Source organism: Hyperoodon ampullatus (genome assembly GCF_949752795.1).
Source record: "Hyperoodon ampullatus genome assembly, chromosome: 3".
NCBI classification, from domain to species: Eukaryota; Metazoa; Chordata; class Mammalia; order Artiodactyla; family Ziphiidae; genus Hyperoodon; species Hyperoodon ampullatus.
In genome coordinates this window covers 104338910-104363786 of record NC_136916.1, presented here as the reverse complement: position 1 = coordinate 104363786, position 24877 = coordinate 104338910, and the positions used below count along the sequence as shown (strand labels likewise).

The 24877-nt window shown below is 44.6% G+C and overlaps 1 protein-coding gene and 1 pseudogene across 2 annotated transcripts; both read right to left on the bottom strand.

Annotated features, from left to right (window-relative positions):
* Positions 1–7767: 7767 nt before the first annotated feature.
* On the bottom strand, positions 7768–8224 carry LOC307050811 (ribonuclease 7-like; annotated as a pseudogene). Its single transcript has one exon. The product of its transcript is annotated as a ribonuclease 7-like (transcript).
* Positions 8225–23196: 14972 nt separating this feature from the next.
* Positions 23197–23664, bottom strand: LOC307050607 (ribonuclease 8-like; the record flags this gene model as incomplete). Its single annotated transcript, XM_079700720.1, has 1 exon — positions 23197–23664. The coding sequence occupies one exon, from the start codon at positions 23662–23664 to the stop codon at positions 23197–23199; it is 468 nt and encodes a 155-aa protein (XP_079556846.1).
* Positions 23665–24877: the final 1213 nt, after the last annotated feature.

Here is a 24877-nt window from a genome sequence, read left to right as displayed (position 1 = left end):
GTCTGCTGCTTAGCTTTCCTTTCTTCCTGGCCTTAGCTCTCCCAAGTTCTTTGTCTGTTGGTTGATATTTGCAAGTAGAAAATACACAGGACAGAATTAAAAAGAAATGTGGGGTGTAGCCCTTATGGAAAACAGTATGGAGGTTCTTCAAAAAATTCAAACTAGAACTGCCATATGGTCTAGCAATTCCACTTCTGGGTATTTGTCCAAAGAAAATGAAAACACTAACTTGAGGAATTCCCTGGTGGTCCAGTGGTTGGGCCATCTTGCTTTCACTACCGAGGGCCTGGGTTCAATCCCTGGTCAGGGAACTAGGATTCCCACAAGCTGCTCAGTGTGGCCAAAAAAAAAAAAAAAAAAAAAAAAAGAAACGAAAACACTAACTTGAAAAGATATATGCACCTCCATGTTCATTGCAGCATTATTTATAATAGCCAAGATATGGAATCAGCCCAAGTGTCCACTGATAGATGAATGGACAAAGAAAATATGGCATGTATATACAATGGGATATTATTCAACTGTAAAAAAAGAATTGAATCTTGCCGTTTGCTACAGTTTGGATGGGCCTGGAGGGCATTACGCTAGGTAAAATAAGTCAAAGAAAGACAAATACTATGTGATCTCACTTACATGTGAAATTAAAAAAAAAAAGCTCATAGATACAGGGAACAGATTGCTGGTTGCCTTGCCAGAGGCATGGGGTGTGTGTGAAATGGATGAAAGGGATCAAAAGATACAAACTTCCACGTATAAAATAAGTCATGAGATGCAATGTACAGCATGGTGACGATAATTAATAATACTGTATTGTGTATTTGAAAGTTGCCAACAGATTAGATCTTAAAAGTCCTCATCGCAAGAAAAAAAGTTTTTGTAACTATGTATTGTGACGCATGTTAAGTAGACTTATTGCGGTGATCATTTTGCAGTATATACAAATATTGAATCATTATGTTGTATACCTGAAACTGGTAAAATGTTATATGTCAATTATACTTTAATTAAAAGAAAAAAAAAGCACATGTGGAATGTCTTCTGGGTCAGATGTAGGTTCACTGGGCTAGATGAATCTGGAGGAAACATTGGTTTGGAGATGGAATTCTGGAAGAGTTCCAAATTCACTTATGGACTTTATTGGTGTACAAAACCAGGGATTCTTTTACATAGTTGTAATCCATTTGAAAATACGGGGTTTTTTTGTTTGTTTTTTTGCCCATGAGGCATGCAGGATCTTAATTCCCTGACCAGACATTGAACCCGTGCCCCCTGCAGTAGTAGGGTGGAGTCTTAACCACTTAACCATTCTTAACCATTGCCAGGGAAGTCCCTTAGAAAGAGTTTTATGTTCTCTTTTCTTCATGTAGCATTGTCCACACACATTTCCATGCATCAATGTAATTTCTGTGTATTTGTCTTCAGTTAAGGTGATGACTTGACACTTCAGTTAAAGCACTGTAAGTAGTTGCCCCATCATTTGTTTAGTCACTCTCAATTTTGGGGAATTTGTATTATTTCTAAGCTTTTTTTTTGGTTACGAAAAGAAAAGTATAAACAGGTTGCACAAGTTCACTCCTCCTCACTTTGAGTTAGTTCCATTTAGCATACTTTACTAGGTAGAGTTATTGGATCAAACATTAGAGGCTATTTTATAGCTTGTGTTGTTGTCTGATGAGGCAATTTTGGAGGGCAAGGGGCATGAAACACTCTTGAAAATATTTTAAAAGTTGAGTGTGATGAGGAATTGGATTTATTCTGAATGGCTCAAAGTGATAGGGCATCAGTGAATTGCTGTAGTGATGGAGATATAGATTAAGTTCTCTATAAGAGAATTTTTAATATTTAGAGCTGCCAGAAAATGGCACAGGCTGTCTCCATAGGTAGTAAATTCCCCCTCTCTGGAAATTTTAAAGCATAATGAGAGAGTTTTTTTGTTTGTTTGTTTGTTTTTCGGTACGCGGGCCTCTCACTGTTGTGGCCTCTCCCATTGCGGAGCACAGGCTCCAGACGCGCAGGCTCAGCGGCCATGGCTCACGGGCCCAGCCGCTTCACGGCATGTGGGATCTTCCCGGACCGGGGCACGAACCCGTGTCCCCTGCATCGGCAGGCGGACTCTCAACCACTGCACCACCAGGGAAACGCCGAGAGTTTTAAAATAAATTGTTTTATAAACTTTCCAGAGTTGTGATTTGTATATTTTCCTAGCCCCATTCCTTTGCTCTGAAAACAAATTGTGTTAAATGAACACTCATTAAGATCTAAATGTGCCAGGTATATCCAGTGGCAGCTGCAGCTCTCATTGGCAGACTCCCACCTGAGCTTCCAGGGGCCGGCAACCTGGGAAATACAACAGCATGAAGTCATACCTCCATCCCCACTCCCAGCACCCCAGTCTTCAGAACTGCTAAGCAGGTGGGTGCAAATTTGTCTCCAGTTCCTTGACATCTCGTTTTCTGTGCTCATTTTCTACTTCCACATCTCTGCCCATATTCCACCTATTTTTAAGACATTTGTTACAAAACTTTCAATACACTATGCAATGCATCCAAATGCTCCCAAGCCAAATGCACCAGTACCTAACTGATTGATTCCAAGTAATTGTTACATTATCTTGTTTTTTATTTCTGCCAAAAGATATTTGTACTTCAAATGAGGAGTTTTGGTCCCCAAAGAATCTGTAATTGGTGGAATATAGCACTCCTAATTCCACTAGCATAACTTCTCCCCACCATGAGCACGTGTGTTTACACACACACACACACACACACACACACACTTCCAGGCAAGCAGCCTGATTTATTGAAGGAACCAGTTGCTTAACAATCTGTTGTTTTCTTGTTTTTGTTTTTTTAAAGCCACCTTACTTGGAAATATGTAGTCTCAAAACTCCAATTTTGACCAGGGAGGAAAAGTCCCTATTGAGGATGGAGACTCAATTATATGGTCTCTGAGTTTTACTTTTTCTTAGAGTATATTTAGCTGAACTCCTCTGCAACGACCACACCGGCGGCAGGGGAGCCCTGCTCCCGTTTCTCAGTTCTTCCACAATGCAGTGGGAGACACTCTTCAAGTCAGCAGAATGATCCACCTGGAGGCAGTACAATGCAGAGAAAGGGGGGCGCTGGGGAGAGACAGTTCCGGGTTCAGTTCCAGTGCCACCACTGCCAGCTTTGTGCCAGAGCCTGGCTTCAGCTATTGCATCATCAGAGGCCACTCTCTCTTCTGAAGGCTCAGTAAAACCAGCAAACATGGGAACACCAGGAAATACAATCAATGAAACTACTCTGCACTGTGTAGATGAAAACAGTCCAGAAAATGGACTGGTCTCGCAGGGTCAATGCGAATTTTTAAAATGTTCTTTTGTGCCCAGGAAAGAACATTTAGGGGGCTACTTTGGCTTTTTCAAATGTATGTTCCCTATGTTAAAGATGCAAATCAGAAGCTCAGTTCTTCCTTAAGCTTTTATGTTTAACTTACAAACAAGTATATTTTAATAATCACTTTAAATGGTTGTATTTGATGACTATTTGGTACCATTTATAAATGTAGTTTAAAATACTCCTTTGAACATTTAAAAATATACTTTATAAGTTTAACATATTCCATGTCCTTACAAAGTAATTCAGTTATCTGTGCTAACCAACTACACATTCCTGAATACCTAAAACAATTCTTAGAAATCTGACAATTTATGAATATGGTGATTAAATTCCTGTTTTCTTAAATGTTCCAAAACTAATTTTAAAGGAAAATTCTATTTCAAACCACACATCTAAACTAATTAAACGTTTAAAATTAGAATGGCAGACTTCCCTGATGGTGCAGTGGTTAAGAATCCATCTGCCAATGCAGGGGACACGAGTTGGAGCCCTGGTCCAAGAAGACACCACATGCCGCGGAGCAACTAAGCCCGTGCACCACAACTACTGAGCCTGCACTCTAGAGCCCACGAGGCACAACTACTGAGCCCACATGCCACAACTACTGAAGCCCACGCGCCTAGAGCCCGTGCTCCGCAACAAGAGATGCCACTGCAATGAGAAGCCTGCGCACCGCAACGAACAGTAGCCCCCGCTCGCCGCAACTAGAGAAAGCCCGTGTGCAGCAATGAAGACCCAATGCAGCCAAAAACAAACAAACAAATAAATAAATATATAAACAAACAAATGTATTTTTTAAAAGTTAAAAAAAATTAGAATGGCAAGACCAATTTCTTACTGTAACAGGCTAAATTCTCTTAAACATTGCAAATACCTAAAATACCAAATATGCACAAAGTCCTTAATACAGACACATTAATGCCATGTATTTGATTCACGTAAATATTTTTATCCTTAATTTAAAAATTTCTGGATATTAAAACAAACTTACCCACTAGGTAATAATTATGTCATCCTAAATATCTGGGAAGTTCCTTCCTGAGTAACATTTTTGCAAACACATTCTCAGTGGCTCAGAGAGTATAACCAGCAGAGATTTAGTCCCAAGGCTTTTGGGTAGCTCTTCTCAGGCCTCAGCTTCCCCACTGGGCCCTGTTTTATGGATGCTGTGTCATTAGTCTCTGAATGGGCCAGTTTCATAGTCCATGGCCCCTAGATTCAAGTTACACTCCCTCTAATTCTTCAACCTACACACGGAAGTCAGAAACTCCTACCCAGGCTGCTACACCACTTGTTTGGATATAATTAATCTATTTAAGGATCCATTCTATTCTGGATTCTTTCCACACTCTTGCCAGCTTCTGGAGCCACAACTCTTACAGATATTGAGTGGTTTAATTTCTCCTGGTGTTGCCTGACTCTGGTTACAGACCTAACATTATGTCAGAGACATGTATCAGGAATATTAACATTTAACAGGGAACAAGGTTAGGATGAATGAAACCCTGGGAGAGGTGGCAGAAAAATGTTACAGAATCCATTTGATTCATTATACTCTTCTGTTATTGTTTGATAGTGTTTTAAAGGTATTATTTTTTCTTGCCTCCTAAGCTAGACAGTAAATCCTTGATTGCAACCACCTAGGTGTCTTTGCTTAGCTTCAATTCACAACCCCCTCCAAAATCATAATGTGTGTTTGACCTATGTTAGGAACCCAGTGATATATGGAAAAAAGAAAATCCAAGAACCTTTGTGCCCTCCTAAGGTAGTATCTGGGATAGATGGGGAATTACTGGAAAAGCAAGCAAACAAAAAAAGAATGAGTAGACACAGGTGTCTCTTAGATTAGGATCTTGAATGATTGGCTCTGATGTTTCCCCTAACCAAGACTGAGAGATGGCAGGAGGAGGGGCGAGTTTGGCAGCCAGGCAGATTTGAGCCCAGTTCTGAGTGTTTTTGTTAAGATGTCTGCAGGATGCTGAGGCAGCTAGTAACAGTAGGGAGATGGATATGTGCCTGGAACTTGGGAGACTGGAGCTGGGGAGGTGCTTTTGGGAGCAGGTAAGTGGCACTTGAAGCCATGGAACTTTATCAAGTCACTCAAGAGAGTACAGTGTGGGGGCTTGTGGGGGCTTCCAGGGGCTTCCGGGGGCTTCCCTCGTGGCGCAGTGGTTGAGAGTCCGCCTGACGATGCAGGGGACGCGGGTTTGTGCCCCGGTCCGGGAAGATCCCACATGCTGCGGAGCGGCTGGGCCCGTGAGCCATGGCCGCTGAGCCTGCGCGTCCGGAGCCTGTGCTCCGCAATGGGAGAGGCCGCAACAGTGAGAGGCCCGCGTACCACACAAAAAAAGAGAGAGTACAGTGTGGGAAGAAAAGAGAGCTAAGAATAGGACCCTGAGAAACACCATCATTTAAGGTGCAGACAGAGAAAGTGGAGCCTGCCCACGATACTGGGGCGAAGCCAGAGGAGTACAAGAATGTTGTTTTCCTCTCATTTTCAGTATGTCTTCCTTGGTCAGAAGCACAGGGTGGGCTCAATAGTGATAGTGATGGGCAGACTGTGGTATGGCAGGGCCGCCTAGATGCTGTTGGGGAAGCTATATTTGGGATAGGATAGTGTGGGTGTGGTAGGTAGCAAGGAGCTCTGCCTTAGATCTCTTTCTAGAAAGCAGGGAAGCAGACTGGGAGTCAGAATTTTTGGATTCTCTGCTTTTCCTGCCATTTCCCATTTCACCAATCATCCTTTTCTTATTCTGAGCCCTAGTCTGTGTAGGAAAATCTCTTTCTAAATATGGGAAGGGAAGTGTATGGGGGAGGCAGAGTCAGAAGAGGGAAGGACAGTGGTTGCCTTATGGTTGAGTGTGTGTACTTGTATACGTGCATTTGTATTGTGTACACACGTGCACGTATGTGCGTATGTGCCCCTGTGTATGTATATGTGTGTGGGCGTGTATGTCTTATGTTGGTGTTTAATTTATATGTGTACATGTATATATTTTTCGCTGTGTATCTATCATGATAAGTATAGAAATTGAGAGAAAGCACTGAGAAACTTTTATGCCAATCTGATACGCTGATTTTATGTTAATTGAATCTAATAATAAAAATTTTGGCCTTGTGTTTTCTATATCTGTATGTTCTGTTTCATTTTTCCAGCAATTCATCTTATTGTATTTTATGAAAGTGCTGGTCTATGGCAGATTCATATAAAACTGCTCCATCATCACAGTTAGTTGGAGAAGCACTAATTAGAACCAGATCAAGATTTTTAGAAGGTCCTGATTCTGAAATTTCCAAGGCGGGTAAATTCACTTCAGAAGTCTGAGGTTCCTGCTCTGGGTCATACCAATGAGGCATAAGGTCAGGTCTTGAGCATAAACCAGGGGGTCCAGCCTCAGGTCTGACTGGCATCCCAGGGCTCCGCCTGCCCTTCCTTGCCTTCCTCCCCTTCACATGACATGGGACCACCAGGCAATTTTCAAGGGGGTGGAAGGCAGAGCACAGGCTGCTCCTCCAAGCCCAAGCCTGCTCAGGGAGCTGCCCTCCCTTCTGCCTGCAGGGCATGTGATACTGAAGCTTCACAGAGATAAGGAGGGGTTTCCAAACCTCCATACTTTCACTTGGATAGTAATACACACACTCAATCAGGAAAAGCAGGGTCTTTTATTGCAACAAAATCAGACACATTCCTTTGCCCAACACAGGGAACCCGGCACAGATTCTCCGGCCTTCCTCCTTAGATAATCTCTGCCTCCCCCGACGGGGTTCCCTCTGAACTGTCCAACCACAGCTCTTCTAAGGTTCTGACTATTCTTCTTCTTTATGATGGTCTCCAGGGCTTCCCTGGTGGCGCAGTGGTTGAAAGTCCGCCTGCTGATGTAGGGGACACGGGTTCGTGCCCCGGTCCGGGAAGATCCCACATGCCGCGGAGCAGCTAGGCCCGTGAGCCATGGCCGCTGAGCCTGCGCGTCTGGAGCCTGTGCTCCACAACGGGAGAGGCCACAACAGTGAGAGGGCCGCGTACCGCAAAAACAAACAAACAAAACAACAACAACAAAAAAAGATGGTCTCCAAAACTTCATATGCCATAAGCCCCACAAAACCTAGATCCACCTCTGCTAAGAGCCTTAGTGCTTGAAGGGCCACATGGTATCCACACCCAGAAAGCAATATAAGCAACAGTGAAGGGCTAAGGAGAATCACCTCTCTTCCCTCACCATTTGGAGCATCCACAAAACCCCGTAAGGAATTAAGAGTATGTGAAGTTGGCTGCATGGGAGAGAAGTGGTATTTGCAAAAAGGGTAAGGATTAGTGAAGAACTCAAGGGAGGAAATGCAGCTGTAGCATCGGGAGTCTGCAGAGCTTGGGGTGGGGGAACACCTGGCCTTAGACAACATTATCCAAAAGCACAGGACCAGCTGGTACCTTAGGCCATCCTTCTGTTGTGGAGGATCACAGGCCATGATGAAGAATGCATCCAGTTGCTTCTCCTTGTACCTGCAGTCTGAGCACCTCCCTGAGATGAGCTTATACGCGGTCAGGCATACAGGCTTCTGGCTCTGGTGGCAGTTTTTACAGCCATTCTTGCAGGTTATGATGGGAGTCTCCATGCTGGAGAAGGATTCATGCAAGAAGGTGTTGAGGCCTTTGCAGCGATTGGAGTACTTGTTGATGTTGCCATCGCAGCATTGCATCCCTGAGGCCTGGGCTGCACGTGCTGAGTTTCAAACCACCGAGCTGAGGTCATGTTTCTGGGCTTGGCACCGACTGGGTCCTTGGCCATCCGCAGCCCCAGCAGCAGGAGCAGCATCAGAGGGCAGAATCCTGCTCTGGCTGGTGCCATCTCTCCCAAGGGGCACAGTGGCACAGAAGAAGTGGGAGGTATGTGACTTGGTCACCATGGGTGTTGCCCTGCTAGCCCTTCTAAGAATTTCATACTGTAAGTCAATTATTGCAGGGCTCGTATAGCCTCAGATATTTAAAAACACTACTGGCTGTTTATTGTTCAGTTCCAGCAGATAATGTACATTTTTATGCCCCCAATAAGCACTTAGACTGTTTTTCCCTCATAAGAGTTTTATGAGGTATGATTTCTTTTTCTTTTCTTTCTTTTTTTTTTTTTTAATATATGAGCAAACTGAGACTCAGAAAAGTTAAGGAAATTGTCCATCATCGCACAGCTAGGGAGCGTCAAACACAGGATCTGAATCAATGCTTCTTGGCTTCCAAACCCCCTGTTCTTTCTACACTCCCATGTTTCTTGTTTGAAACTCTGAGAAGTCAGACCACAAAAGGAAACTAATCTTGGAAGAAAAGTAGGCCAAGCATCCGTACCTCACCCTCCCAGTCTAGCTCAGTCATTCCTGAAAGTCAGTATTAAGATTGTGGAGTCAGGCTAATTCCTCTCTGCTCTGTGGTCCAATTTCTCTCTGAAGCTAGAAAAAGTCACTCTCACTTCTCTAGCCAACAAAGCAGTATGGTGAGTTGGGTTCTTTCTATGGCTGACATATTGCTCTATTGGAGAAAGTCTTGGAATCATAGAGAATCAGAGCAGAAGAGTTTTTCAAGATCATCTCAAGCAACTCTATTTTACAGATGAAAGGCCTGGAGGGCCTGAAAGAGCAACTGCCCTTCCGAAGGCCACCAAGTGAGTGGCAGAGCTGGGGCCAGAGCTTCTTGACTTTCAGCCCATCCCTTTGGTCTAGTGCCAGGTTGAAAAGGGAAGGAGGAAGTGTTTCCCGTAGAAACAGAGTGCAGTGTGTGTCTGTTTGTGGTTTAAATGAAACATGAACATTGCCTTCGGTAATTCTCTTCTAATCCTTCTGATGACATTTAGAAGAAGGTCTCCTATTAGAGCAAGAAAGTAAGGCTTTGTTTCTCCCCACTTTTCAGTACAGACAACAGACTCCAGGCTGAGTCTTCAGCTGAAAGCAATATCTGGATAGAATTTTTAAAAATTGGATGGCATTCACTATATTTATTTTTGCTTCTATTTATTAAGTGACCCTAGTATTCTTTGAAATATGATGTTACACAGTTTCATTTTCAAAGAACTATTTGAACTAAATGCATACATACATATTTAGTAAATTATTATACTGGCAGTATTGCAGCAATTATCAAGGGAGGAAGCAAATGACTGAAGTGAGGGATCTTGCTTTGGCTATAGCCTCTCAAGTTTTGTTTTTGTTTTTTTTTTTGCGGTACGTGGGCCTCTCACTGTTGTGGCCTCTCCCGCTGCGGAGCACAGGCTCCGGACGCGCAGGCTCAGCGACCATGGCTCACGGGCCTAGCTGCTCTGTGGCATGTGGGATCTTCCCGGACCAGGTCACAAACCCATGTCCCCTGCATTAGCAGGCGGACTCAACCACTGCGCCACCAGGGAAGCCCGACCTCTCAGGTTTTTGCTGGTGTGTTGAGCCCTACCCAGCATCTTGACCTCCATGTGACTTCACTGCCTTTGAGATAAAATGCTCTGCAAAGTGACAAAAATCACTTAGGCTCCTATGATCTGCATTGCCAGATGGGAAACTTCTGAGATGTTTGCCTTTCTGTCTCCAAGGTGGAGCCAGGTTCATCAACAGAGCTCACCGTTTTCATAGTGGGGAATCCCTTCCTGCATTCCTCCCCACAAAGCTAACAAAACATTGATTTTTCAACCCAGGAGAACATTATCCAGCAAGCAGTTGACTTGGGCCTCAGAGAGCAAATATATATATATATTTATTCAGGAAGTCATTTCTCTTTTGCAGGCCCTCAGCTGAGCCTTTCCCATTGGGATGGAAGGATTACCATGTGATTATTCATTTACAGTTGCAGACCCAAGCCTCTGGGCTTTTGTGCAAGAGGGTAGGGATGGCAGCAGGAGACAAGGGTTGGCACGAACATTTCATGCCGACCAAGATGACTGACCACAGACTCTGCAAGCTCTGAATCCTGTTAAGTTGCAAACATGCTTTTCCTCAAGTAGGTGCTGACCCTGCCGCTGGCCAGCCCCACTCAGGGAGGCCTGAAGAAGGGGTTCCTTTGATTGTGTATTTGATCCTAGTTATTCATCACATGTCTTCCCAAGTGCTACAGTCTCAGGGCTGTTTTACCCATTAAGCACTAGAGGCCCAGTGACTAGGGTCTGGGAGGCTTTCAGGGACCTACAATATTTGAGACTAGGAAAAAAAAAATTGGCTCCAATATAGGAAAAGTCAACTATAAAATCAAATTTAAAATATTTACTTACATGCTACCACAGTCACGTGGTGGTAGCAGGTAAGTTGATTTCACTTATTTTGGAATTTGGCACCCATAAGAAGTTTATTATGTTGGAAAACAATCTTAGGTTAGATTTTTTTTCTCCTTTTATGGGAATTCTCAATACCACAATTGCAGAAGGAGCAGTGCCAATCCCAAATTACTTGAAGTCAAACAATTTCAGAAGTAAAACTTTAAAAATCATTTCAGGTACACATCTGCAAGAATGATATGGAATGAGGAGCATACATTTTATATATTCAATATGGCGTGATAAAATGTTAAAATGTCTAGTGTGGTGTGGGGGTATTAAACATAGCCCTTGACATTCTAGGGCCAGTTGCCTTGAGTGTATCACTTCCTACTCTCCTAAAGTCAGCCAGGAGAATACACGTCACCTTACTTTAGGGTCAGGTCAGCACAGGGCTGTACCACAGCTGCAGGAAGAAAGGAATACTGCTAACCACCATTTACTGAACATGTAATATGCACTTGGCACGGTGCTAGGTACTTGGTTACGGATAATAGCTTTCTTTTAAAAAGTGCCTTCTGTGTGCCAAGGCCTTGTGCTTTATGTGTAATGCTATATGCAAAACAGTATTGTGTGTTCCATGTTATTACCTCCATTTTATAGAAAAGGAAACTGAGGCTTAGAGAGGCTAAGGTCACAGATGTGTTAAGTGACAGGCCCAGGATTGAAAATGAGGGAGGTCTGCCTCCAAAGCTATTGTTCTCTTCCTACCACACTGCTTCCCTGTTTACTGATAGTTACCTTATGGGCTGATAGTCACTCTGTGACTATTCTAATAGATAGGGCTCCTTTTCATCTCCTGGACAGGTTTTGCTCTCTTCAACTTTACTTCTGTTTTTCTTTCTCTTCCTTAAGGGCTCTCCCTCAACTATTACCATCCTTCAGATCTCCGCTTGGTCCTATGAGCTTGTGCATAACCACCTGCGTGAACCTTCCTGTACAACTCTACCTCGGGTGAACGCTTCCTGAACGTAACCGCCTTCGGCATTAACTCCAGGTACCACTCATTTGGGTGCTCCATCGTGTACTACCTTGTTTTGTTATCTGACTCTTACGTGTGTATCAGGTCTTCCCAACTAGATGGTAAACTCGTGGGAAAGAAATCAGGCCCGGGCTTCCCTGGTGGCGCAGTGGTTGAGAGTCTGCCTGCCGATGCAGGGGACACGGGTTCGTGCCCCGGTCTGGGAAGATCCCACATGCCGCGGAGCGGCTGGGCCCGTGAGCCATGGCCGCTGAGCCTGTGCGTCCGGAGCCTGTGCTCCACAACGGGAGGGGCCATAACAGTGAGAGGCCCGCGTACTGCAAAAAAAAAAAAAAAAAAAAAAAAAAAAAAAAAAAAAGAAATCAGGCCCTTTCATGCTTCTGTATCTCCATAGTGTCAGGCATATGGATAGCTCAGAGGGATACTTAGTTAACTGTGTGTTGAACCGAATCGCCACTCTGGTCCTCTTAGTCTCCTCATCATTTGTAACCCAAAGAGTTTCAGCTGAATAATTTCTAAAAAGCACCACCCCCCGCCCGCTTCTAAGACTTTATGAGACAAGATGAAACATCAAAGTGCTAGTAGCTAGGCTGGAATGTGAGGAGAGGCCCTTCAGGAAGACCCCAAAGGTAGCTCAGAAGAGGGGGAGTAGAGAATATGCAATGAGCCTGTAGAGACTAGTTTTTTCAGGATAGCCTAGAGGCATATGGGTGAGGGGACCAGAAATGTCTGTCCGGGTTGCTGGCCTGAGGTAGCCTTTGAACTCCAAATGCCACCTCCAGTATGGTTGTCAGGCTTCCCCCTGGAGGTGAGAGGTAGCTTCTTCAGGAAGAAGCGGGTTCTGGAAGAGCGGGGCTGGTGTAGGGGGCTCCGGGGCCACTACAAATGACCAGCTGTGGCTAAGGGGAGAAGGGGCTGTGCATTTTTCTGATCCTCTGCTTGGGTCCTGTGTGAGATTGTCCAGAACTGATTCCTGGCCCCTCAGTAGAGGGCACTGATGGGATCTTTTCCTAGAGGTTGTGTCTGAGGACAGGTTCCACTGTGAGTAACCAGCTGGAAGCTTCGCTGTTCCGCTAAGTTAGTCCTGACAGCCTGTGAGAAGAGCTATTGCTGACGCCGCTTGCCGCTTTCTGAAGGCGTCAAGGCTGAGATGGGCTGGGGTGCAGATACCCTGAAGTGAAATTCACCGGAGAGACAAGCTGAATGAAGGTGCAACTTTAGCTTCAGGAGGCAGGTGGCTGCTGATAGTCTTCTGTTTCTCTGAGCACAGCACAGAAGATCTTCAGCTAGCTTCTGCCAAACAGCTCACACATCCAGGAGGACCACCTAGGGCTAGGACAGCTGACTGGAAGCAGCACTTACTCGTAATGATGGATGCCCTGCCACCCTGGCGTTTGACTAGCTCTGTTGTGAAACACTATTGCGATGCTAATTCAGAAAGAAAACTGAGACTGTGAATACTCAGCTCCTTGATTACTTTGTGAGTATGTATAAGGATATCCCCAGGAGAGAGAGAAGAGGGAAAAAAAGAGAAAAATGCAAATCGAACGACAGTCCAGGAAACTGGGTAGAGGCAAGCTCTGGCTGGAAAAGCCCAGAGGGAAATGAAAAGGATGGGCAGCCTGCAGGGCAGTGTCCTGCTCCGGAGCAGCTCTGGAGGACAGCAGGGCTACCTTGCCCCACTTCTCTGAACGTTCTCCTGCTCTGCTTGCTGAGACCTCTGGTCTTGGCAATGAGTCAACAGCCAGGCCAGAGGAGTTGGGTTGGTCTCAGATTGCCAGAAGCTTTCACAGGGAATCTCTCCAAGAAGGAGTCTCCTCCAAGAGGGGTCCCTGACTCTGAAGGCCCATGGCCTTGCGATGTCCTGGATCCTGGTTTCTAAACTCCGAGCCTCAGAGCACTATCACAGGAAATCTGGTTGCTGCACTCCTACTGGGAAGCCTCCTTCTGTACCCAGTGGCTGACCCTCTCTCTCTTACCAGGTCCATTTTTCTTTACTGTGTAGCTCTTTGGGGCCTGCTCAGGGAGCCCAGTGCCACCATGATCTTGCTTCAGTGAGTGGAATGCCTCTGTTAGTTCCTGACTATAGGATCTGTCCTCAAGAAGGAGAGGATGTAGTCTTCTGTCCAGCCAGAGTGGAGGCATGTGGCTCCCCTCACATGTGTTTTGTTGCCTTTGACTTATTTCAAGCCTGTGTTCAGTGTTTGGACCTCCCAGGGATGATGATGACGATGATAAAAGCAGAGCAAACACTTACTGAGGGGTTTCCAGGTCCCAGTCACTGTTGCAAGTGTTCGATGTCTATTTTCTCATTTTTTAGCATATGAGGAACCTTCCTATTGCCCTGGCTCCATGGCTACCTTATCTTCCTCATTCAGTTCCTAAAGAGAAACACCGATCACAAAAAAAAAAAAAAAAAAAAGAAAAAAGAAAAAAAAAAGAAATACTGGTCAGAGGCATAGCCCATAGCGAACAAGTTAAGGAAAACCTCATTAAGGCCAGTATACTCCTATCCTAGGTTGAATACAGATATGCACAAAGTACACACAAAGCCACAAGATAAATGTCTTCTATCCCAATTTTACCAAAACTATTTTTTTGGGGAAAGGAAGTAATTTAAAACATTGTTTTTATATAAAATAAAACTTTGATGGAGTATATTGAAAAATTCAAATCAACTACTTAAAAAAATTTATTTACTTATTTATTTGGTTGCACTGGCTTAGTTGTGGCAGGTGGGCTCCTTAGTTGTGGCATGTGAACTCTAAGTTGAGGCATGCATATGGGATCTAGTTCCTTGACCAGGGATTGAACCCCCGCCCCCTACATTGGGAGCGCAGAGTCTCAACCACTGCGCCACCAGGGAAGTCCCTAAAAAAATAATTTTAAATGGTTCTGATTTGAAATAATTTCAAATTTATATATGTTTCAGAAATAGTAGACAGAGCTCCCCTATCTACTTCACCCAGATTCCCTAATTATTAATATTTCTGAACTGTATGAGACGAAGTTACAGATAAAATGCTCCATTATCCCTTTATACAGAAATGAATATTTTCTAATTACAAGTATTCTTGCCTACATAACCACAGTACAGCCATCAAAACCAGGAAATTGGGCCTCCCTGGTGGCGCAGTGGTTGAGAGTCCGCCTGCCGATGCAGGGGATACGGGTTCGTGCCCCGGTCTGGGAGGATCCCATATGCCGCGGAGCGGCTGGGCCCGTGAGCCATGGCTGCTGAGCCTGTGCATCCGGAGCCTGTGCTCCGCAACGGGAGAGGCCACAACAGTGAGAGGCCCGCGTACCACAAAAAAAAAAAAAAAAAAAAAAAAAAAAAAAACCAGGAAATTAATATTGATCCATTATTACCACAAATGATGTTTGAAGATAACATATAAAACATCTTTGGGGGAATTCCCTGGTGGTCCAGTTGTTAGGACTCGGCACTCTCCCTACCGAGGGCCTGGGTTTGATCCCTGGCTGGGGAACTAAAAATCCCACAAGCCTCGCAGTATGGGGGGAAAAAAATCCGTGCACTTGGTTATTTTATAAATATTAGTTAAGTAAAAGAAAGAGGCTTCAGAGAAAGCTCGTTCCTGCTGGGCATCACTTTAGGTGCTTAATTCCCCTCGGCCATTACTAGCACTTCGGGGAAAAGTCTGAGAAACATTGCTCTGTGGGCTCTAGTTGACCATGAAGACCCAGCCCTGGATGTGCCAACTTTGAGGGTAAAGAATGTTGATCCTGCCTAGAAAAGTGGTACAGATGAACCGGTTTGCAGGGCAGAAATAGAGACTCAGTTGTAGAGAACAAATGTATGGACACCAAGGGGGGAAAGTGGCCGGGGGTTGGTGGTGGTGGTGTGATGAATTGGGAGTTTGGGATTGACATATATACAGTAATATGCATTAAATGGATAACTAATAAGAACCTGCTGTATAAAAAATTAATAAAATAAAATTCAAAAAAAAGAATGATTATACTTACCAAAGATAAAATATTTCGGATGTTTCAGGCCCATCTGGAGGTCCACCAAATGGGATCTCTGCAATGTTTTCACCCTGGCCCCAAATAGCAGATTGGAAGTGAAGACTTTTGTTCTTGCTGCATGCCCTTATTTATGTCTCCAACAGCCAATGGCATGGTCCAGGGACATGTTTGACTAGTTTACCATCAAGTTCTTGAGTGCTACTATTTTTTCCATCTCACTGATACAGTGTGAGCATTCAGGTGAAGGGGATGTGGTCCGCAAGTGAGAGGCAGAAATGTAAACACCTCAGGATCATGGGCACTGAACACTCTTTTTTGAATGAACATATTTTTGTCTCAATCTGGGAACCTGCCCATTTGCTAATTGATTTGCCAGTCCAGGTATAGTGAGTTTGACCTTGGAAGATGTCTGAGATCCATTTGGGACCATCAACTAGAATGACACTTTGGGAACATCACTGGACTGGTTCAAGAAACCTGAATTCTCACTTAAACTAATCATGTGATCTTGGGTCCCCTCAGTCTTATTTTTCTCATTTGCAAAATGCGGAGAGGAGGACTAGATGATCTCTGAGGTCACTGGATACAATCTCTCTTTTTTATTTATTTATTTATTTATTTTTTGCGGTACGCGGGCCTCTCACTGTTGTGGCCTTTCCCGTTGCGGAGCACAGGCTCTGGATGCACAGGCTCAGCGGCCATGGCTCACGGGCCCAGCCGCTCCGCGGCATGTGGGATTTTCCCGGACCGGGGCACAAACCCATGTCCCCTGCATCGGCAGGCAGACTCTCAACCACTGCGCCACCAGGGAAGCCCTACAGTCTCTTAAGACATGATTTTATGAATATCTACTGAAAGAGCCTAAAGCTATGCAGATGTGAAGTTCTGTCTTGTGCTAAATGCCATGGCCCAAGCAGGAATTTGTATTGATTCTCACTAGGTCAGTTTGTTTGCTTGTTTGTTGTTTTGTTTGTTTATAATGGAAATATAGTTGACTTACAATGTTGTGTTAATTTCAGGTGTACAGTTTATGTTTTAAAGGTGTAACTTCAACTAAGTTTCTATGTGAAGACCATAGAAAGTAACAAGTGTGATGTTTTCCCATTGTAATGAATCCACTGGAAAGCAGTGAACCACCATTGGTGGTAGTCTTGTGTAATGGAAGACAAACTAGGAAATGGAGCTGAATCAGATGGTGGGAAAAATACAAGTGATCTTCCACAAGGGAGGCAAAGGGACAGTAACCTTACCTAAGGACTAGTTTAAAGGACTCAGGAGGGGAAGTTGGAAATGTCACTAGAGCCTTCTCTCCATCAACTGCTGTGATAATTGAACCCTTTGGAGAGGAGCTGGTAAGGAGGACACCCTCAAAAGTTAGTGGCCCTAAATCCTCTGCCTTCTTTCCATATCTCTGGATTCATGGAAGGTAGAGATGAGAAAACACCCCTTAAGTAGTCTTAATATAAATACTCAGTAGCCTTTTCTTCCCCCTCTAATTGAAAGCATTACCCCCACCCACCCCACTCCAAATTACCTTACCTAGAGAAATTAATACATATTGTCCTTTTTGTCTGACCTTGAACCCTACCTTATATACTCTTGGCTAGGAAGGTTTTTTTGGCAAGAGGAGGCTGAGGAGGAGTTTGGCCTCCTTTGTTTAAGTCCTTTGTTCTTCTGTCATGGAAGTCAGGCCTGCTCCATCCATCATAGGTTTGGCCTCTCAACATTTGACATCACAGTAATAAATATAAATGATTACATCTCTCAAACTTTTCCTACACACCAGCCACTGTACTAAGCCCCTTATATATGTTGTCATATTAATCTGCATAATACTCTATGAAGTAGGTGATCTTTGCATAGATGAGGAAATTCCAATCTCTCTAAATCAAGAGGACTTTTCATCATGGGTGTATATCCATTATGGGTAGACATCTTTCCTTATCTCACCTCTTGTGAACTTCCTACAAGGCCTCACTAGCAATGTTTTCTCATGCCCCCATGGCTTCATGGATGCTCCCAAGCTTACTGGCTTTGGAGTCCTGCACAGGAACACATCCTGGTAAGAGCTCTGACTGCTCTTTCTATCTCTCCATGGTAGAATGTGGGGGTGGGGGTGGGCAGATGGTGTAGGAGGAGGACTTTAAAATGAGGATCTGAAGTCTTCGAAGCCCTTTTGGAGGCCCAGTTGTACAGGAGCGTAGGAGGAATGTGGTGAAATGGGCCAGGGTTCTCACAGAGAAGTTTCCCTGGTTGCTGTTACTGCATTGGTCTGTTTTCTGCTGCTGTAGCTCTAAGGTCATCCCCTAGGGCCAGAGACACTATGAAGAGGGCTGTCTGAATCAATGTGAGCAAAAGGGTCCCAGACTCAAGGGCACTTCCTCTTCCTACACCCTGCCCTTGAGATCAGGACCCTTCTCTCTCTGTTGACTCAGCTGGCCCTCTTCATAGTGTCTATGGGTCATTTTCTTCAGAGTGTGGAGACTTTGGGGAACTAGGGTCATGTAGAAAAGTATCCTACCTAGGCTATCTCAGATAGTCTTACTCCTAGAAAGCTAGTTCACACTAGCTCCAGTTCTTGGGTTACATTCTTTACAGGACTCTGTTTCTGCTCCTTAGATCCAGGTCGAAACAATTTTGTTTAGAGCCATCTACACAAGGCTGGACAATACTCCCCTAGACACCCTCCTCCCCCCTCCAAGCTCCCACCCCCAGCAACAGAAATCTCATAAGTAATCAGTCTCCTTTTCCCATTTTTCAGCCTTTAAGTAGGAATGTATCAAGATGCAGCCTTGGTAATTGGCGCAAACCTGTTATTCGTTTTGGACCTCAGCTTCAGCCTTTGAAAGGCTGAATAGCCAAATGCTTATTTCAACATAATTCCTGGCATCCCTGAACTTGGCTGTGATCAGGATCATGTGAAGGAATGGGTGACTGTCAAATCTAATCTGTTAAAGCATTGGTATGAAAACAAGGCAGGTCATTTGGGTTCATTGTTAATATCTGAATAATCAGATATTGGTGAGTACTCTGAATGTGACTGGAAGTGAAATTTTCCTTATGAACTTTAAAAATGTTGAAATCCTATCAGTCAGGGGAAATATAAATGCATATTTATTATTTTAAGAAAAATGTTGTAATAATTAATGGTTGTAAAATCTTATACTGCATATAAATTTTATTAAGAATTTTCACATATTTAAATAGGAAAATTAGTTGACAGTTATACAACTAATAGAAGAGCATGGATTAGCTGGATAACTTTAGGAAAAAACCTTATATATTTTTTGAACCAAAAATATTTACAACAATTTAATAATTAGCACAACTACTATTTAATTTAACAAATAGTACAAAGCAGAACAATAGAAATTAGATTAGATCATGAGTCCATGATTTCATTATATTATAATCTTTGTGAATTGATATATTAGCATTTCTCATGTTAAATAAATTAATCCTTAAAAATATACTTTTTAGGAAGATTTTAAAATTGAGGTATAATTTGCTTACAGTAAAGTACACAAATCTTAAGTGTACAGCTCAATAAGTTTTCACAAAGTAAGTATATCCAGAGCAAGAATAGAACATTTCCAGCTTACCTCCTACACCTTCCCAGTTAGCACTCCCCAAGGTTACCCCTATTCTGACCGCTATCACCACACCATAGATTGCTTTAGAATTATGTTTAATGTTTAGTTATTTAATACTATTTAGATCATGAGTATTTCAAGAAAAAGCCATATTTGGAAATTCTTCTTATTTCGAGAGGATACAATAAAAGCATAATTTTAGCCACTTAAATAGTTTGTGAGGAGGATGTCTCCAAAACCATAACACCCATAAGAAAAATCATCAATAAAGAGTAAAAAAAAGAGCTGTGAAGAAAGAATAAAGTGAAAAGAAAAATCAGCTACCCCTAAGAGACTTGGTTTTCTATGCACCTCAGTTGAAAATCATGTATTTAGAATGATAAATGTCTAGTACAGTGACCACAGGATATATAGATTTTACATTCAGTCATTTGGCATTTGGCTATAAAGTATATTTATTGCCCCTCTACTTTCAAGACTCATCAACGTATTGGCCCCTCACTCTGCTTGAATTGAATTGTTCAATGTTCTGCTCCCCTTTCTTTTCATCATCCCTTCCCTACCTTCTCTCCTCACCATCTCAAACCACCCAGCCCACCTAGAAGGACTCTGCCTGCAGACTTAATTCTCTAGCCTACTCATAAACATCATTCTAGCAGAAGAAAGACCTCAAGGAGAATTGAATGGGGTATTTGCCAAAGGGGTATCTGCGTGTTTGCCAAAGGTGAATATGACTGGACAGGGCTATTGCTACTGTTACCTACAGCTAGCTATCATTATTGAATGCTTACCAGTGCCTGGGGTTGACTAAGGCCTCATAAATGTCATTTCTAAATCTTCCTGAAATCCTGTTGGGTAGGTAGTATTACTCCCATATATGGAAACATAGTTGCAAAGAGGTGCAGTTTTCTTGAGGTCATGTAGCCACAAAGGACTGAGCCAAGATTTACACCCAATGGTATCTGGCTCCAAAGCTTACTCTGACTCTGGTAAGGCATAAGGGAGCACTGGAGTGTGGGAGAGGGATAAGTAGATAGTAGACTCCACAGCTGGGAAGGGAAGGTCTAACAAGGTAGTATTTGGGTGCTCAAGTAGGGTGGGCGTGGGGCGGGCATGGGGCTTAGTGCAGTTTGTCTGGGACTGAGATTAAGGAAGAGAGAAGGGGCTGGTGATGGTCAAGGCTGTAGGCAATGCTGGGTGTGGGCTAGGAGTGGGAAGCTATCAGGACCGAGTCTACGTAAAGCCATAGCTTCTCCAGTTCTGCTCACCAGGAAGGGAGAAGTGGTGTCTGCAGCCGGGGTTTGGAGGGGTGGGGGGAGGACGGGGAGATGGCATTTCCACATCTCAACCCCTCCGGCCTGGGCGGACTGCCAGAGCAGAGAGCCAGGGAAGCACCAAGGCAGGAGAGATCATTATCATGAGGAAGGAAGCTCTGGCAGCTCCCACCAGCTTGTTTGTGACAAGCAGGCACTGGGCCACGGAAGTCCCTTGAGGTCAAGGGAAATGTGATCCCGGAGCAGGGAGATGAAGTTGGGACATCCCCCTGACACTGTGCCTTCAGGGCTATAGGCGATCAAGCTAGAGCCAGGACCGGGGCCCAGGAAGGAAGAGCAGTGGACTAGAGAAGGGGGAGGGCAGAGAGGTGGGGTGGGGCCGAGAGAGAGAGAAAGAGAGTGGGGGGAGAGAGAGGGAGAGAGAGAGAGAGAGAGAATTAAGATCCTTGGAGCATCTCATAAACAGTCCCTTGGCTAGAGAGGTAATGACCTTTACTGCAGCCAACATGGGGTAACTGGCTCTTCAGAGCTCTCGGGACATTGTTTCACAGGTGAAATCTTACCTGGTTCCCCTGTGGTCCCTGCAGAGGACTCTCCTTTTCCACCCAGTGGTAAAGTAGAAAGTGCGCTGTATTTAGAGTCAGGAGACCTAGTTTCAAGTCCAGCTGCTGCTACTAACCAACCTGACAATCTCTTTAATTAACAAATCTTTCTGAAATCTCAACATCCTCCAGCCTCTTCAATAAGTGGTGCTGGGAAAACTGGACAGGTACATGTAAAAGTATGAGATTAGATCACTCCCTAACACCATACACAAAAATAAGCTCAGAATGGATTAAAGACCTAAATGTAAGGCCAGACACTATCAACTCTTAGAGGAAAACATAGGCAGAACACTCTATGACATAAATCACAGCAAGATCCTTTTTGACCCACCTCCTAGAGAAATGGAAGTAAAAACAAAAATAAACAAATGGGACCTAATGAAACCTCAAAGCTTTTGCACAGCAAAAGAAACCATAAACAAGACGAAAAGACAACCCTCAGAATGGGAGAAAATATTTGCAAATGAAGCAACTGACAAAGGATTCATCTCCAAAATTTATAAGCAGCTCATGCAGCTCAATAACAAAAAAACAAACAACCCAATCCAAAAATGGGCAGAAGACCTAAATAGACATTTCTCCAAAGAAGATATACAGACTGCCAACAAACACATGAAAGAATGCTCAACATCATTAATCATTAGAGAAATGCAAATCAAAATTACAATGAGATATCATCTCACACCAGTCAGAATGGCCATCATCAAGAAATCTAGAAACAATAAATGCTGGAGAGGGTGTGGAGAAAAGGGAACACTCTTGCACTGCTGGTGGGAATGTGAATTGGTACAGCCGCTATGGAGAACAGTATGGAGGTTCCTTAAAAAACTACAAATAGAACTACCATATGACCCAGCAATCCCACTACTGGGCATATACCCTGAGAAAACCATAATTCAAAAAGAGTCATGTACCAAAATGTTCATTGCAGCTCTATTCACAATAGCCTGGAGATGGAAACAACCTAAGTGTCCATCATCAGATGAATGGATAAAGAAGATGTGGCACATATATACAATGGAATATTATTCAGCCATAAAAAGAAACGAAATTGAGCTATTTGCAATGAGGTGGATGGACCTAGAGTCTGTCATACAGAGTGAAGTAAGTCAGAAAGAGAAAGACAAATACCGTACACTAACACATATATATGGAATTTAAGAAAAAAAATGTCATGAAGAACCTAGGGGTAAGACAGGAATAAAGACACAGACCTACTAGAGAATGGACTTGAGGATATGGGGAGGGGGAATGGTAAGCTGGGACGAAGTGAGAGAGTGGCATGGACTTATATATACTACCAAATGTAAAATAGCTAGCTAGTGGGAAGCAGCCGCATAGCACAGGGAGATCAGCTCGGTGCTTTGTGATCACCTAGAGGGGTGGGATAGGGAGGGAGGGAGGGAGACGCAAGAGGGAGGACATATGGGAACATATGTATAACTGATTCACTTTGTTATAAAGCAGAAACTAAGACACCACTGTAAAGCAATTATACTCCAATAAAGATGTAAAAAAAATAATCTCAACGTCCTCATCCCTAAAGATGAGTAATCCTAGTCATGTCTATCTCACAAGGGAGTCACGTGGACACACTGTGAAAAGCATGAAATGCTATGTAAATATGAAGTAGTGCTGCTTTGTCTTCTTCCCTCCAGGCAACCTCCCTGCCCACAAGCCACGTCACTACCAATCAGAGCTAGGGAAGAGGCCTAGTTTAGGAATAGGAGTGGCTCTCGCCATAAATCTCCTACACTCCTTTTCCATTCCTTTCCTCCTCTCGTCATGCTGCCGTGAGAAGATGGGGTAGGGGAAAGATGTAGGAGGCATAGACTAAGGAACCCACACCCCTAAGCTTCTTCGGGATAAGCTTCTGGAAAAACAGCAACAAAAAGTTGAGAGATCACCATCTCTTCTGGAGCTTAGCCTACTAATGTATCACCTCAACTCCCCGCAGCCCCACCCTCTCAGAGGAGCCTGAGCTAGGAAGGGTCCCAAGAGATGTCAGAAGAGAACCTTCTGGGTTGAGGAGGAGTGGTCCAGGGGCCTGCAGAGGGATTTAAGGCGCGGCCCAAGCACGTGGCTGGCTGGAAACCTAAAGGACATCGTCCAGGTGGACAGGAACCAGCTTGGATTTCCTAGAGTCCCCTTTCTGGGGAGGGTCACAGGCCACGATGTAAGGAGCATGCAGCTGCTTCTCCTTGTACCTGCAGTGTGGGTACCTCCCTGAGGTGAGGTTACACATGGTCAGGGATACAGGCTTCTGGCTCCGGTGGCAGTTTTTACGGCCTCTCTTGCAGGTTATGCTGGGAGTCTGACAAGTGGAGGCCACACTGGAGAAGGATTCATGCAGGAAGGTGTTGAGCCCTTTGCAGCGATTGGAGTACTTGTTGATGTTTTGCATCGCCGTGTTGCATCTCTGAGGCCTGGGCTGCACGTGCTGAGTTTCAAACCACTGAGCTGAGGTCATGTTTCTGGGCTTGGCACCGACTGGGTCCTCAGCCATCCACAGCCCCAGCAGCAGGAGAAGCAGAGGGCAGAATCCTGCTCTGGCTGGTGCCATCTCTCTTGGGGGGAACAGTCAGAAGGGAGGGCTGGGTTCTCTGGGCACAGAGGAGGTGGAAATTAGCCTTCCTAAACCTGCTCCTTCTAGCCAATCACCATCTCTCTCCACTGCTGTCTCCTTCCTCCCTCACCCTGTGTCTTTCCCCTCCCTTCCCCTCCGGGTGCCCCAAACCACTAAGACCCCACCCCCTAACCCTAGGGCTCCATCCTCCTCACCTTGAATCCCTATCCTCCTTCATTCTGTCCCTCATGCCTCCCGCTCCTTGCTCTATCTCCTCTCCCTCAGGTCCATCCCTCTGTGTCCCCATGTCCCTATGTCCTTATTCCTTTCTCTGTGTCTCACACCCTCCATGACCCCATCCCCATCTCCTCCATAGCCCCGTTTTGTGCCTCCATCCCTCAGCATCTCTCTCCTCTCTCCCCTGTGTGTATCCTCACCCCCTCCACATCGAGTCCCTCCTTTGTCCACCTTGTCACTCACCTGAGTACACTGTTCTCTGGCCAGAACCCATTCCTTCCCTGTCCTATCTCCTCACTCACGTCCCGCCACAGGCCTTACCTCCTCACCAAATCCTCGTGTTGTGGCTTTGGCTCACCAGGACGCACCTACCTTCCGCTGGGCCTCAGACCTCTGAGGGCCTCTTCTCACCACCGAACTCCTTAAGAGCTGGACCGGCTTGTGGTGCTTCTGTTTGGGGGCAGGCTGGGGAATAGCCATGGATCAGGAAATGAATCAGCTTCATGCCTCTTCACTTACATGTCCCAATTAAGTGGATACCTGTGGAGCTAGTACACCTGCCTAAACATCTTCAGCAATGAGGAAGCCTGAATCCTCACACTCAAAGACTAGACCTGACTCCTAGCCACATGGTTCTAATGACTCTAATAATGCACCTGACTCAGGTGTCAACCCCGAATGAGAGCTGTCATTTATCATCTCCTATATACACCTCTGGTTCTGATTCTGGGAAGAGCCAATCACTGTGGTGGTAAGGATTGCTTTTTCTGATCCGAGATAAAGATGGAATAACCTAGAAAGTTACTTCCTGTCATCAGGACTTACTGCTTATCTTTTGGAGGAGATGGAGGAGACAGGGAAGTGGACCAATCACCAGAGTCACAAGTCACAGCACCATCCCACCTCAGCTATTCTACAATGATTCATCCCTCTGGGTCCCTCCCGTTCCAAGGTCAAGCAAGGTCATCTGGCT